We start from the raw sequence: 17,050 nt of genomic DNA, 5'->3' as shown, positions 1-17,050 counted from the left end.
CGCAATTTTCGAGTGATTGAATTGATGTCTTGAAAATGGCATAAAAGGCCGAAACCTAGGTCGTAACTGAGAACAATATTGTCAAATGGCGGTGTGTTCATGTAAAAGTAGTTGTACGACTGTTCAGGGGAGGGTGCACTCTGAAATTTCACTGATTACTGGCATCTGTCAAACATTATGCCAACTTTTGGAAATTGTCCAAAGGCACTTCACATATTGTGAAAAGAAACCATGTACTATATGGCTATGGTGTACATATTAAGAAATTACTGTTCTTACTCTAACAGGCTACTTTTACGTGAAAATTTGTGTTTTATACACTATTGTGTCATTTCGAATTTGTGATCAACTGTTGGGATGCTTGTCTTAGCACTGGCACAGCTTCTCTCAACAGACACAATTTATTGCACACAGTAAAAAAGAAACTGGAAATGAAACAATGGAAATTCAGGATGGAATCTAACAATATTCTGGAAAGGATAGTTGCTACTCACCAGATAGCGGAGATGCTGAGTCACAGACAGGCAAAACATAAAAGACTGTAGGAAAGGTGAAACCAGAGACTGTCGTCATGTATGTGAGTTGCATTTGTGTGTTTCTGACAAAGGTCTTGTTGGCTGAAAGCTAACTTTCCAACAGTCTTTTTGTTGGCGCCTGTCTATGACTCCTCATCTCCACTATCTGGTGAGTAGCAACTATCCTTTTTATAATAAACTATACTGGGGTTAATAAACCGTGTCCAGTACATGCATGTTCTCTTAAATTTTGCGTCTGAAAGACATGGCAAAGGCTAGCCAGAAGATTTTAATTTTTCTTTTTGATTAGACAGTAGTTGAAAGGAATAAAGGGGCAGTTCTACTACTTGTTAATACTACAAATATTTTTTAGTGCATAAGCAACTACCATCACTGGTGTTAATATTAATAGCTAGCAAAATTAGTGGCACCATTCCTTTTTATTTTTGATATATAAAAATATAATGTTTAACACTTATGTGCATGTACACAGTTAATGCAGCAAAAGGTACTTAAATGTTACAGGCGCTAATAATCGAGAAATCCACAGAACTGGAACGGCTTCGAATACAGCATCAGTCATTACAGAAAACTGAACAAGAGCAAGAAGACATAATTGAAAATCTGGTACTGAATCACTGATTTTGAAATACTTGTGTTGTTCTTGTTAGCTAAGAAACAAATGAAAGTTGTGAATACAATGTGACATCACTGTGGTGCATTTTCAGTATCAATTATCACTTAACATTATTTCACAGAAAAGTCACTACATTATGAATGTGTAACAGGTCCCTCTCATTGTTCAAATACTGTACTAGTGTGCAAAGAAGTACTGTTTTTCCAAAAATACTGGAAAGTACAATTACAGTAAAAATGATGAAATTTTCTCAAAGTAAAAAGTCTTATTGAAAAATATATTAAAATGACAAATAAGATAAAATGAACCATTTCTAACTATGTTATCCAATAAAACTGGACATTTACTGTCTTGGGGTGTACCTTCTACAACTATCCCAAGTCTGATATTTGAACATAAATATTGTACATACTGATGTCAATTTCACAATATATGTGCAACTTGAGGCAGAGAACTGAAATCTTCACATAGCTTGGACAGAAACGTGCTGTCAAGTATGTATATCTCAAGTACATCACTAATCAAACAAAGAATCCTTAATATGATTACTCCTCTTCAAATAAAAATGAACATGTCTCTCAATTCCTTCAGAAAAGAAGTGACCATCACTTGTCTTTAGCACTGTGAATCTGAAGACTCAGCTGTGTACCTGAGATTTCGCAAGATAAACAACTGTAAGACTTAACATACAATTCACACGGTTGACACTTCTTCAGTTTTTGGACGCTTCACTGATTCTTCCTCAGGTCTTGGTGATAAACAGCGTTTTCCTGATTTTTCATTGCTGGAAGCATCTGCTGATAAAAACTGGACAATAACAGCAGTCATGTTGTCACATCCAGTTCCATCACCAACTGTACTTGGTGCCAAACAGTGATCGAACAGCTGAAAGGTAAAGAAAGCACATTACAAACCAGTAATTATTTGATGACATGGTGTGGCAAAGTTTACTGCTAATATTGGAAGTAGACATCTGAAAAGTTCAAGGGATTTACCAATCTGAACTAAGTGTTAAATTCGCATCTGTAAAATATAAATTCACAACAGTTTCATATACTATTAATTCAGGTAATTGTTATACTAAAAGGTTGCTACTAACACATTACAAAAGACTCTACTGCAATAAATATGTGTATCTCTGTTCTACCTGGACTTTCCATTACTTTATTTGTATCACCCCCCCCCCCCCTCCTTAAAATTACACTAAAAAAAAATTCTGCAATTTTTTCATCCGGGAGAAAATCAGGAAAACCACAGTAATTTTTAAGAATTCCAGGAATTTTTCATTGTTTTAGTTTTCAGTTAAATTTTTGTAATTTTGACTAGTAAGAATTGATACTAACAAAGAATATTACTGTATCCTGCTACTGCAGCAATGAAACACAAACGAGAGAAAAATAAACCAAACCTAAACAAAACTTAAGTTGGAAAGGAAATGCGCCATTTACAACAACGAAACACCGTGCACATACAAGTGTCTGCCAACAGCAAAACGTTTCAAAGGCCTAAGGACGAAGAGTATGGAATACTTCGTAACAACAAACTGCATGCCATCACAACTGTTTACATTAGGTTCTTCTGAGCAGTTGCCAGTGGACTCGTGCACAGTTGAGTCGCATATACTCTATAGCTTCTCCTGCTTCTGGCTACTTTATTTTAAGGTGTGGCTGTTAGCTATATCGGCAGTAGCAACAGACATGTGCTACCAGAAATTTTTCTGACGCGCCCAAACTGCCAAATTCATGCATGCACAAAACGATTCTAGTTACAGAGGGAAGGGGGTAGTTTTCATGTGACCTGTGTTTATGTCAAGTCATTTTGCTGTTTCCACTTTGTTTACAACTTGTGTCAAATGAACCCAAATGGCCAAGAGCTATCAAGTGAATTAAAATACATTTACATAGTTACGGAAGGCTAAAATATGTTATTAGTTTGTTTTCTTATTTCCATGTTTTTGGCAGTCAAAGCATTAATCGCCTTACAGAACAGTGAAGTTAGTTTTGTCGGTTTGCTAAAGAAATTTGCTTCAGTGGAAAAGATTTATAAAAGTCAATCAGTTTATTTGAAACAAAGTGTTTCATCCCACACTGTTTGCTAGTTTCAACTGTTTGCGGAATTTCAAGTACACATTTTCATCTTCTAGCACATATGGCTTTATCCCGTAGTAAAGAACCAAACATGTGATAATACAGTAGTTTTAACATGTTGGGGCCTACTTCATTGTGAATCTTGACATACGAATGTGCACTTTAAGCCGAATTATGCGTTTTAGTATGGTTTATGAAATTCTGATGTCCTGTTTCTTTTATGATACAACATAAGATTTCTTAATGCTTTATACATACGAACATACAGGCTTCCTAAGTCATTGCAGCTGCACACACTACATGATGCTTATTTTCTGGCAACTGCTGAAATGAACCTATTTCTAGGAGGTAGCACAAAAATATGGTTTGAAAAGTGTTATTTTCAAAGTAAATATCTTTTTACGCAAGAAGAATTGTCGATGAATTTCTTAAATCGCAGAGCGCGTGACTCATTTAAAACTTAACACTTTGAGAACCAGCCACTGAGTCCAGAAAACTGGACATTAATGTCATTATTAAAATTTTGCTGACATTTGTGTCGTGTGTCTTTGCATGTCACACGCTAAAAAAGACCATTTCTACTAGTGAAAGCTTAGCTTTCCTTTTAGCTTATTATTCTTAAGAGACCAATATTATATGAGAAAGCTTAGCTTTTCTTGTAGCTACACCATGTATATTAATTTAAACCATTAACTTTTTCTTTGTGTGTGTTCACATTACTTAACGATGATGTGCCTGACTACATCACATGCCCTATGCTCTGAATATCTGCTCTCATTGGCTGGCGGGATCATGTGATGTGAGCTATGATTGGCTTACAAAATTGCATGGTAAGCTTGATTTCAAAGTTTCGGAAGCTAACGTGCTGCTTTTGGAGCAATTTGAATTTATACTTTTGTAATATGAAAATATGCAGCATACATGTTGCTGCACATCAAAGGTGTTTCAAAAATGTGTTTTTTTTCCCTTTAAAAGAGAGAGAGAGAGAGAGAGAGAGAGAGAGAGAGAGAGAGAGAGAGAGAGAGAGAGAGAACTGGTTGACAAGTTTTACAGTTTCGAGGGAAAACACTCAACTTACGAATTGTAAATCTGCACATGGATTATATCAGTTGTACAATAGTCAAAACATAATTAAATACAACCATATTGTTACTTTCTAGATGAAGAATATTGAGTGGCTAATGCTGGATTGATAGAAAGTTCAGATGTGTTTATATTGAACTTCTGATTAGTGGATGAGTTCTGTAACAAAGAGGAAGATAAGGAGAATGGAAAGGTGACAAATACCAATTAATTGCAATGTCTTGAACTTCAGCCTTTTCTTCAGAGCAACTATTCCTCATTGATTAACAACAGGGGCTGGGGTACTGACCAGCCTGGATGTGGTTTTTAGATAGCTTTCCATATCCACCTCGATAAACACTGGGTGGTCTACTTGCTCTGTCTGAGGACTATGCATTAACACTTTGAAAAATGAAGTCACATTTGACCATATAACTATCCTACACACAGAGGGCACAGAGATTCAGCTATAAAACGTCTTGACCCCACCTTATTAATTGCCTACATCTACACCTACATATATACTCCGCAAGCTACACTGCGTGACGGAGGATACTTTGTACCACTACTAGTCATTTAGTTCCCTGTTCCACTCGAAAATTGAGTTAGGGGAAAAAATGAATGTCTATAAGCCTCCATATAAGTTGATTTTCTCGTTCTTCATGGTCTTTACCTGCCATGTCCATCGGCAGTAGTAGAATCTTTGCGCACTAGTGCTGCTTGAAAACTACATCTCCTTCCCTCAAGGGGTTCACATTTGAGATCTCAAAGCACCTCCGTAATACCTGTGTGTTGTTTGAGCTTACCAGTGTATACGGGTATGGCTGGTTCCTGCAAAATTGGAGACATAACATACAAGCCCTGACTTGGTGTTGCCTCAATAAAAGGCACCAGGAAGGAAGACGTCAACCTTTGGTTGTACTTCCCTCAAAGTTATGCTAGTATTTGATGACAGGATGGACAATTACTTCCTTCATGAGAAATTGGGAACTTTACCAAAATTTGCCATCCTGTCCTCTTAGAAGTTTGCTCACCTGTGCACCCCTTTTACTCCATTCCCAAGCCCCAATACAATACCTGCAGATGATTGAGTATTTCAGTCAAGATTAAGTTATCTGATGAGCCATATCAAAACTTCCACACTCAATCAGCATTTTCACTACCACTCCAAAAGAGTATTAATGCATACATAAATTATGATTATTGGCTACTTAGAAACCACTTAATTTTGCTTAACTTTTGTTTCTATTTCCACAGTGAGGTTCATGAGGAAATAAAAAGTTTGTACAAACTGCAAACTCTCCGCATCATTTAAGACTAAAGAGAAGTTAAAATGAAAGCAGCTTTAGTCATCATGTTACCTCTTCACATATATGTGATAGTTTTTCTGGATTTTCTAGTATACGAGGGCGTACAAAATCCACAACATCTTGGCTTGACATAAAGTTCCATATACCGTCACATGCCAAAACCATAAATTCATCTTCTTTGGGGTCTATCATGAGTGTTCTCACATCTGGTAGTGCAGTTATCATCTGTTCCTCAGGTGGAAGCTTCTCTGCTTGTTTGTATGCATGATCACCTGTTGAAGTTCAAAATTTATTAATGGCAAAGTATTTGTATTTCCAAAAATAATATGCAATACTTACAAAATGTTGTGATTCTTTCACAGCCGTGGATTTGCAAATAGTGTGAATACAAATGAAAGAAAAAGAGTCTGTAATTCTTAGTCTTAACTGGCAACAAAGAAGGTCCATGTGTCAAACTTGTTATTGCGATCTGTGGTATGGGGTGGACTGTTAAATTCCTACTACATTGTTTTGTGCCTTCAATATTGAAGAAATGCCCAAATTGTGAAACATCCAGGTCTGTTAAACACAGCAGAGCAGACTTTGCTGCATGGTACTCCATGTTACTGGCTACATCTTATTTGCACCTGTCTCAGTTATTTTATTTGCACCTGTCTCAGTTATTCCCTACAAAGATGCTGAATATTAATAACTTTTAACTGGACTGGAACTCAACCTTGGATCCCTGTATTTTGCAGGCAGTGCACTTCTAAATATGCCATCTGAGCACATCTCACTAGGAATGCATCACACAGTCTGCACATCTGATATGTGGAAAATTATGGCACAACAACAGAGGAGGACTAATAAGATGTAATGAGAAGAAGCATGAACTGAAACCAATGAAGGGTGTAAGAGTTTAAAACCTAAAAAGCAAACCTACTGCAATCCTTGCTCAGAAAGTTCAGTAAATTCAGACATGTATGTTGTCTAATGCAAGAAAGGGGTAGGTGTTAAAAATGCAAATTCAGTGCACACAGTCACAGAAAAAGATCATGAAACACTTCTGTCACATTGTGTTTACAGATAGCTACTAACAAGGAAAACTCCGCATCGCACCCCCGTCACATTTAGTTGTCAGAAGCCCAGTGGACAGCCCATCAACTGAACACAGATAAAGCATGAAAACAGGAAAAAGGTGTACTGAACTGCGGAAAAAAAGAAAATAGAAACAACGAATGGTCCACGGACAAGAAATGCAATATACAGCAACCTCTAAGAGGAACGGTGTCGTGGTTATGTGGTCATGGTGTTGGATTGCCACACAGGCGTGCCGTGTTCAAACCTCTTGTGCCAATTTCCCCCCTCCTCCCCCTCTGTTTGATGTATTCAAATTTGTGTCTGTGCCATTGTGTCATGTCCTTCTGCAACAGCGAGGTGTAAGGAAGGAACGTATAATGACAGTTGATTCTGCAGACTACTCTATTAGCAGCCTAAAGGAAGTGGCTTTCAAATGGTAATTGCAAATGTTTGATCTCAAGGTGACAAGTCAACGGAGTCCTCCACCGAAAAACATGTCTGGTGTGTGGCATTAGTGACAGTATGTGTATCGTATGATAGGCACCTCTTACCAACGCACCTAATTTGTATGCCTGGTGAGTGAGTGAGATATGCCTCCTTGCTCGATTTAGGTGTCTGTATGAATGTGAATGTGAGCACTCACAAGGAAATGATGAAAATATTATAGTTTGTCACATAAGCTGCAACAAATGAACACAACAGTTTCACAGTCACACAGTTTCTCTGTGCTCTGTCAAAACACATGTTTGGAAGTTTTGACTAATACCTTTGTTGTAACAGTTCACACCAGTTTGTTGTTTTCATTTCAGTGATATGTCTATGTGGTATCTCGCCTGCTCTCACTATTCACCACATTTACTTGCAATGGTAACATTCTTACTACAACACTCATATTCTATAACCAATGTAGAACTGGCAAAACTACAGAAAGGAAACAACCATTTCAGTGGCCGGATGAACAGTTCACAATGTTGTGAAAAACAAATAAATAAATGGCACGAGGGAGGTTTGAACATGGCTGTCTGATCTACAGTCCAACAACATGACCACTGGACCACGATGCTTAATATTTTAATTGTTGACCTTGCATCATTCACAGTTTCTATTTTACTTTCTTTTTTCGCAGTTCGGTACACCTTCTTACTGTTTTCATGCTTGATCTGTATTCAGTTTTTGACAGGTTATCCACTGGACCATCATACCACTAAAGCTGAAGGGATTGCAATGGGGAGTTTCTCTTGTAAGAGCAACAAATTATTTCTTATTAATTTCACACTTGTCCCTTGTCTCCCAACTCTCCTCCTCTCCCCCCCCCCCCCCCCCCCCCCTTCTTCCACCCACATACACCTTGAAGGTTCTCTTACGAAAAAAAAAAAAACTGGAAAACAGTGGCAACCCAGTCTGGCTTCACACAGGCAGCATTCAGTATTTTGTTTGTGGGCCACTGTGTAAAGTTATGAATAAATTTTAAGAGGCCATCACAAAGTAACATACGCAAGGATGGCTGAAGTCACACAAATAAAAGAAAAAAAACTGCATGATGCACATGCTTAGTTCTTATTACAGCTCTCCATACTGTGAAGCATTGTTGAGACTCATTGTTGCTGCAATTCTTTGTTGTGGACTCCATGGCAGACTTCTTTGCCATGCCACATAAGGAATAAGGTCCACATTTAGGCTCAGTTCCAGGAAAATGGATGTCACTAATTGATTCAACTGTAGGTTGAGCCATCTGCTGTGCTGCTGAAAGAACAAGCTGTATGTAGACAAGGCAAAGTGTCTGAAGCAGTTTTTTGAAAAACATTTTCCTTGTAGCATACAAAAAGCACATTTTAGATTCACAAGTTTTTTTAACTATGTGGTTGTTCTCAAATAATTCCAGGAAACTATTGGTTAAAAAGGTTGATTATTTCAAATTGTAAGGGTCACATCAGAGCCTGATGATACCTTTACGGTATTGGTCATATTTATTACAATTCTTCAAAGCTGAGTAACTAACTGCCCATTGTCCAAATAATTTGCAGTGAATTAAGTGTGCGAATTGCGATTGCTAATCGGAGAGAAGCAGCAATTGGTTGTCTGAAATTGAAGTCATATCTCAAAATATGTTATCTCCATACTGAGAGGTGATTGCTACGTTAAGAGGTAGAGTGAAAATAAGTAACCCAGCTGCGGTTTGCTCCCATAACCTTTTCATTTCCAGGCACATGCTCTACTGCTAGACCACCACACCACATGCAAATCTGGTCCCACTGTGTACTTGAGGCAGTTCACTAGGGGGCAATGGCATTTTCACAACTTAATTTGAATTCATCATAATTAAGAAAACTTTTAAGTACTTATAATTTATATACAAAAACATTCCTCATGATTCAGTATATTTATTAGTCAAAATCATTAAATTCCCTACAACAGTTCCTGAGACTAGCCTTCATATACAGACGATACCAACAAGTGACTTCAATTTACATATACAGGGTTGTTACAAACAGCCTGAAAAATCTTGTGAGAGTGTTGCAAGGTAGGTTATGCTGAAAAATAATTGTTAATAAAAAACTGTGTTGCTTCTGACCAACCTATATATATATAGACTGTGTGTAATTGAATCATTTACTAAAAATAATTATCACATCTTTTATTTATATATTTCCCCATTCCAGTTTCTTGGCAGCTTTGCATGATGTCTGAATGATGCTGTACTGTAGAAGGTTTCATTAATATTCCAATTTTATGTTTTCTTGTGTACACAAGTAGCTTTAAACCTCATTTCAAAACTATCCCGATACCTATCACTTGATATTAATATGGGGTGTGTCCACCCTGTGCCTTTACAATGGCTTCAGGTCTGCTGGGGACACTTTCAATAAAGTGACCCTGTCTTGACGAATGGAAACCCATTCTTCCCGAAGCTTGTAAGTTGACATTATAACTAATCCCAATGGGGTTGCATTGGGTTCAGGTTGGGACTCTAAGCATGCCTGCCCATTTCATTTCATGAATGTTGTTATCCACAAACCACTGCCTCACAGGTGCTGCTTTGTGAAAGCTGCAGCTGTGCTGATAGAATCAATCACCACCTCTGAACTGTTCCTTTGCTGTACACAGCACGAAATGCTTTAAGATGTTTTCATATAATTTTGCATTTAACATGTTATTAAGCGCAATAAAGGGACCAATCATAACTACGCAAAACTCCCTGCTACTGTAACATCACCACCTCCTTACTTTACTGTTGGCACTATGTATGATGCCAGCTAGCATTCCCCAGTCCTTCACCATACCCAAACCCTTCCATTGGACCGCCATTGGGTCTAGTGCAATTCATCACTGCAGATCCCTCGTTTCCAGTCATCCACTGTCCATTGCCATCACATTTTACACCACTTCATGCGTCACTCGGCACTGGCTGTAAAAATGTTTGGCTTATGAAGAGCTGCTTGGCCACTGTACCCCATTCTTTTTAACTCCCTGTATACAGTTATTGCTACCTGAATCACTGGTAGAAATTTGGAACTCTAGTTATTCCTTCCACTGATTCTGTGCTATTTTTTTTTTTCAAACCAACCTTCGCAATGTTCAACCATCACAACATCAGTCGTATTTACGGTTGCTCCTTCGTGTTTCCACTTCACAGTCACATCATCAACAGTTCACTCTGCCACCTTTAGAAGGGTTGAAATGTCCCTGATGGATTTGTTACTCAGGTGTTATCCAATGATTAGTCCATGTCCGAAGTTATGGAGCTCTTCTGACTGACTCAATTCTGCTGTTACTTCTCTAATAACACATAACTCCCTTGCCTGCTTTTATACTGGTGCGTCCACCTCTCGACTTCAACGTTACACAGAGGTGTCCAGATACTTTTGACATGTTGTGTATAGTAGTGATGCTTGCATGAACCATTTAGATTTTGTTTTTAAATAATGAAAATTACACGGGATTCAAGAAGAATGGCTACTGTTAATTGAAACACACTGGCAAAGTACTGTGTGAGGTGATATCTACACAGACCAGATACACTTAAATACTCTACATAATATGTCTCAGACTGGCAAGTTGGAGACTTATATAAACAAAGAATAAATACTGAACAAAATAGTAAAAGCGTTTAAATATTTCTGTAATTCAATACACAAACCAAGAACACAGATAATAATGAAAATAATTAGTTTCCAGAAGTAATACCAGATTAGGTACACAAAGCCACTCAAGAAATGAAGAAAGGAAAGCAGTTTGAGGTGAAGTGAGACAGGAACTTGCAAAAATTGTTCACAAAATGTCCCAACAGAAAGACAATACCCAAAAGTGTAAAAATTTCACTTCACAAGAAAAACAGATAGGACTTAAACTACAGGCCTATCACCCTGCTATCCATAATGGACAAGCCAGTCACTACAATACGAGTAAAAAAACAACACTGGATTTTTTTAATCAGACAAAGGAATGACCAGTTGCAAGTTGCAACTGAAATTTTAAAACAATTTGAATTATAACTCTCTGATTCTTAGATTTTGAAAAAGCCTTTGACACTGTTTCAACAACGTGTGTACTGACAGCCCTTGAGAAAAGTAATTGGTTGGTTGGTTGGTTTGGGGAAGGAGACCAGACAGCGTGGTCATCGGTCTCATCAGATTAGGGAAGGATTGGGAAGGAAGTCGGCCGTGCCCTTTCAGAGGAACCATCCTGGCATTTGCCTGGAGTGATTTAGGGAAATCACGGAAAACCTAAATCAGGATGGCCGGACGCGGGATTGAACCGTCGTCCTCCCGAATGCGAGTCCAGTGTCTAACCACTGCGCCACCCCGCTCGGTGAAAAGTAATTGACCCAATCTGTTAGTGTGTTGAGAAGTATCTATATTAATGCTACAGCTCCCATTAGACCTCGTGAGGACGGTGAGAATCTCAGAAATTGACAAGCTAGGCTGGGATATTCCATACCACAAAAGCTATTCTCAGAAATTTTAAACGACATGTTTAGTTCTAAAACCTGGAAATCATAGTAGTTAATGGAATGCATCATGACCACCTTAGCTTTCATAATGTTTTATGTCCATACTTCATAACTGTGGCAAGGAAAGGAAAAACTATTTACCTAGGTCAAGTAATCCAAAATGTTGAACCAGATCATGTTCCTCTTCAATGTCTTATTATATTAGTGGACAATATCCTCATAACCTATATACAGTTGCCCTTTTTATACTTAAAGACCATTGGACTTGTGTTACAATATTTTTAAAGACCTATATTGGGAAAGCTTAAATGATACACCCTGCCAGATTTGTACCAAAGTTATTTATTTTCCGAGTTTCACTAAAAACAAAGGCATTATACTTCCTTACCACCTTCAACCTTTTCTCCACACTTACACTCATTTGTCTCCACCCTTACTTGCAATAGGTGCAATGCTGTCAGCCTGGGTACTTGAGGCCTGTGTCTCCCTTCTAATCTTTCATGTTACACCTCTTTCCTTCTTGATAAACTAATAGTCCTGAAAGCTAGACTTGGTGTTTTCACTTTTAATCATGTAGGGCTATACCATAATATTTCTGGTCAGCAGGAACCACTGCTTTATGACACCAATTTCCTAATAAACAATGTCACACACACGTCAGACAAAAACCTGGAAACATTACCTTTTTTTTGCAATGGACTTTATTTTGGCAGAAATGATGTATAGTTGCACCTCAATGTTTTTAACAAAATGATCACTCACTCACTACTTTTATCTGACAATTCCAAATCGATTGATATCATAATTTGTCTTTGAGCAAGTAACTGCAACTCAATACACATTTTCTTTAAAGACAGATCTGGTACTGGATTCTCAGGACTCTAGGCATAATAAGTTTCAAAGCAAAACTTAGGAGTTCTTCAGCTTTAATTAATACAAAAGAAAATGAGTGAATAGGGTACTCATCATGAATTTGCACTTTTAATATGCATAGAGATGAAGAGATTTATTCCCACTACACCAGGTAAGTCGTCTGGCTATGTGAAGCCAGGGCAGGTTGCTAGTGTATTATCTATAAATAGGACAACATTAGCGAAGTTAAGAGTTTCATATGAGGCAGTAACAAGATATTTGTAGAATAAATGAAACACTTAACTTCGCTAATGTTGTCCTGTTTATAAATAAAATCGCGCACGCGCACACGCACACACCAGAGAGAGAGAGAGAGAGAGAGAGAGAGAGAGAGAGAGAGAGAGAGAGAGAGAGAGAGACTAACCTGGGCTATTTATGGATAAAGAAGGAAAATTATCCAGAACCAGAACTTAACATCTCTGTAGTCCTGTCTTATTGAGCCTAGCTTGATCCAGGACACTGCATAATGCTTGGAGAGTACAGTTTCTTCTAACGTATTTCTCTTTTGTCATATGAATTACCTGACTTCTAATAGCTACCTTTTACTAGGGTACATGATTGTAATAAGACTTAATACAGGAACATTAATAATACTCTATGTTATGTATATTGTGACACATTTACATTATCTGACTGTACAGGGCTGTACAGTAAGTAATGTAAAAATTATCCAAATGATTTTACTTTTTAAAAATTACTCAGTTAAAGAGTTTCTTACTCCAAATAATACTTTGCAAATACTGAGAAGAACTGTGTCACTTCTACAAGATATGTAATGTAGAACACAAGTGAAGACCCAAGTATCAATTGTGTTTAGACTTTGCCCAAGTTTCTATTCAGCACTGTGCTTGGTCTATTTACATTCTCACAATGTTTAATTCATTTGTACAAGTTTACTGTGCTTTCATAAAATTCCAATTCTGCAGCTTCCTGAGAATTATATTCAATCCTTAGATATCAGCAGCATATATAACATGTTCTTTTTAAACACAAACATATTCAAATTCTTGAAAAGAAAATAATATGTAGATATTTCTGGCACACACGAAAAAAATTCAAAATATTACCTATAGCCCGTGACAGATTCAAGCCACCATTAACTCTTCCATCAGTAGTAACTTTTCCGCCTGCTTTCTCTATCCTTTCCAATTCACATTCATCTTCTGGCTTGTGGTCTAAACTCATTTCAACAGCTTGCCCATTACGACAAACTACACATCGAGAGTCTCCTGCATTAGCTACATAGAGTTCTTGCCCTTTCAGTAGAGCCACAACTGCAGTACATCCACTATCCGATCCCGGCTGTAATTAAAAAGACACACACACAAGTCATTAATCCTAGATAACTTTGTACACTAAAGGCATACAAGTTTTAAAATCTCTCTACATTGTGAAACTTGCAACTAATTAATGTGTGGTAACATTTTCACAGCCATTACATTCACATACTGAAAAATCAATATGGCTGTATGTGTGTTACTCTCAGCTGTGCTGCAGATTTTATTTATGGTACAAATGGTGTAGCTGAGGAGATTCTTAATTTCTTAATATAATCTACACTTGAACTCATTTCTGTTGTATGCAATTTTGTAACTCTGAAGTATTAAATAAGTTGATACTAAGCACTTCACTCCTTTCCAAGTAAAATTTAGCTCTCTAATGAGAAACAATATTAATTTATAGTTGCCAACAATCTTCTACATGTTGATGACTGTTCATAAAATTTTCTGCAGTCCAAGTAGGATTTTCTAATGTAATATCAACATATATGTTAAGAGGACATAATACAATTCCCCACTAAGTGTCTGAGAAGAAAGTAAAATTTAAAGAGTTTTATCAATATCAAAGACTGCATAGAAGGTGTGCATACTTCAAAAGTGTGGGGTTTTTCTGGAATATGTAATGTGATATTCATGTTGTGGTTTTGAAAAACTGTTATTGCTATGGCCAATATTTTTGCACAGTTACAGATGACACTATTCAAACTGTACATATTGTCCTCTGCAAATACACTATTTCTATGATATGTTCAACATAGTCTATTTAACACCTGCACATCTGTTTTTCAAATGCCAAACGGTTTTGGTCATTTTTGGAACTATTGGCCTTTCCTCAGTAACTACAAGTTTGTTATGCCCAGAGGATAGATTTACTGCTGTTGTGTTACATCAATAAGCTGAAATAAAGTTTGAATCCAACATCTTGATATAGTCTGCAACATATCACTAACAAACTTCCTAGTAATAGACCATTTCAGCTTGATACTAATTTAATAATATTCAACTGACACTGGACAGAGTGCCAGAGCAGACAGAAGAAAGTTGTTTCTCATAAACAAATAAGGTCTTTCACTTTGATAAATTTTTGGAAAGACACCTCATCTATTTGATTACCAGCTCATTGCTCCCCAACATTTCTAAAGTAATCTAACTGTATTACAAACATTAGGTGATCCCGAGAACTTATGAGTGGAGTGGAAACAATGGAAGGAGTAAAGGTAAACATTTACGAAGCAGTAAACAGGTGTGCATGTACACACACGTATGAAATCTTGCTTCTGTGCCTGTCTACCACTCAATAAATAAACTATAATGGATGATTTACTGGCTCTAACAATACTATTCAAGCATTACAGTTACATTGTGTGTACCTAGACTGGCGTCTGCCACAGAGTCAAGATACAATTCGACAACTGTCAACAATCTGTTACAGAACAGAACAACCTAACATGCAAATCCCGTTAGCTCTACTGATTGAGTAGAATTTAAGCTATGACACAAATTATAAAGAAGATCTGCCTTTCATGATGTTTTACCATGTGTGTACCAAGTCAATCATGAAACACTGAGAGAAAGCTATGACGATTTTGTTTAATAGATCAGGAACTAGCATTTAGGTAAGTAATTTCCTGTGAGAGCGAGAGAGAGCACCAGGAAACATTTTCAATCCACTCCATCCACTTAAAACATAAGATCAGTGTAATTAAATGTATGCAGATACATGAATGACAGCCAAACTAAACATGCTACTTCTGCAGCTGGTTGTCATAGCATATGTCACATGTAATACATATCGACATAGTAACTCACACTCCATCATGACTTTACAGATGCATTGTGTCATTTAAACAACAACAACAATAATTATTATTATTATTAATAATAATTCTAAACACAATTGGAAAGCCCCTGGAAATGATAAAACAGCAAATTTCTGGCTAAAGAAGTTCACCTAAACACATTCACATGTAACTAAATTATTTAACAAATGTAATTGTTGAGTTCAAATTAATGATTTGGATATAATAGAGGGAAACATTCCACGTGGGAAAAATATATCTAAAAACAAAGATGATGTGACTTACCAAACTAAAGCGCTGGCAGGTCGATAGACACACAAACAAACACAAACATACACACGAAATTCAAGCTTTCGCAACCAACGGTTGCTTCATCAGGAAAGAGGGAAGGAGAGGGAAAGACGAAAGGATGTGGGTTTTAAGGGAGAGGGTAAGGAGTCATTCCAATTCCTGGGATTGGAATGACTCCTTACCCTCTCCCTTAAAACCCACATCCTTTCGTCTTTCCCTCTCCTTCCCTCTTTACTGATGAAGCAACCGTTGGTTGCGAAAGCTTGAATTTCGTGTGTATGTTTGTGTTTGTTTGTGTGTCTATCGACCTGCCAGCGCTTTTGTTTGGTAAGTCACATAATCTTTGTTTTTAAATTATTTAACAATTACATTGCAGACCCATACACAGTCCCTGATACACTTACACAAGGAATAACTTATCTGAAACCTAAAGATCAAGCAGACACAGCAAACCCAGCAAAATATCGCCCCATAACATGCCTACCAACAATATACAAAATATTAACTTCAGTCATTACACAGAAATTGATGACACATACAACACAGAACAAAATTATAAATGAAGAACAAAAAGTCTGTTGCAAAGGAGCACGAGGATGTAAAGAGCAACTGATAATAGATGCAGAGGTGACATATCAAGCTAAAACTAAAAGGTCGCTGCACTACGCATACATTGATTACCAAAAAGGTATCTAGGTTACAGACAAAAAATAGGAATAGATAATACAAATATTAACAAAGAACTAAAAGAAAAATAGAGACAAAGACTAACAAAAATACTGAAAACAGAATTGACAGCAAGAAACAAGACAAAAGCTATAAATACTTATGCTATACCAATATTGACCTACTCATTTGGAGTAGTGAAATGGAGTAACAGAGACCTAGAAGCACTCAATACACTTACACGATCACAATGCCACAAATATAGAATACATCACATACATTCAGCAACAGAAAGATTCACATTAAGCAGAAAGGAAGGAGGAAGGGGATTTATCGACATAAAAAACCTACATTATGGATATATCTAAAAACAAAGATGATGTGACTTACCAAACGAAAGCGCTGGCAGGTTGATAGACACACAAACATATACACAAAATTCAAGCTTTCGCAACCAACGGTTGCTTCATCAGGAAAGAGG

At 37.1% G+C, this 17,050-nt stretch overlaps 2 protein-coding genes across 6 annotated transcripts in view; one reads left to right on the top strand and one right to left on the bottom strand.

The window, feature by feature from the left end:
* The window catches only part of LOC124798548 (intraflagellar transport protein 20 homolog), a 126,259-nt gene extending 125,032 nt beyond the window's left edge, over positions 1-1,227 (top strand). For both annotated transcript variants that reach the window (XM_047262003.1, XM_047262011.1), the window contains exon 3: positions 1,041-1,227. In XM_047262003.1, the coding sequence (XP_047117959.1) occupies positions 1,041-1,157 (117 nt within the window). In that variant the 3' untranslated portion in view covers positions 1,158-1,227. The remainder of the gene's footprint in view (positions 1-1,040) is intronic.
* LOC124798521 (probable protein phosphatase CG10417) overlaps positions 937-17,050 on the bottom strand; it is a 96,063-nt gene continuing 79,949 nt past the window's right edge. For all 4 annotated transcript variants that reach the window (XM_047261970.1, XM_047261977.1, XM_047261985.1 and 1 more), the window contains 3 exons: positions 13,601-13,835; positions 5,663-5,883; positions 937-2,037 (listed from right to left, as the gene is read on the bottom strand). In XM_047261970.1, the coding sequence (XP_047117926.1) occupies positions 1,846-2,037; positions 5,663-5,883; positions 13,601-13,835 (648 nt within the window). In that variant the 3' untranslated portion in view covers positions 937-1,845. The remainder of the gene's footprint in view (positions 2,038-5,662; positions 5,884-13,600; positions 13,836-17,050) is intronic.

This window comes from Schistocerca piceifrons, chromosome 1 (assembly GCF_021461385.2).
Source record: "Schistocerca piceifrons isolate TAMUIC-IGC-003096 chromosome 1, iqSchPice1.1, whole genome shotgun sequence".
Lineage (NCBI taxonomy): Eukaryota > Metazoa > Arthropoda > Insecta > Orthoptera > Acrididae > Schistocerca > Schistocerca piceifrons.
The sequence above is the reverse complement of the archived record's forward strand: the minus strand, read 5'-3'. Positions and strand labels throughout refer to the sequence as shown.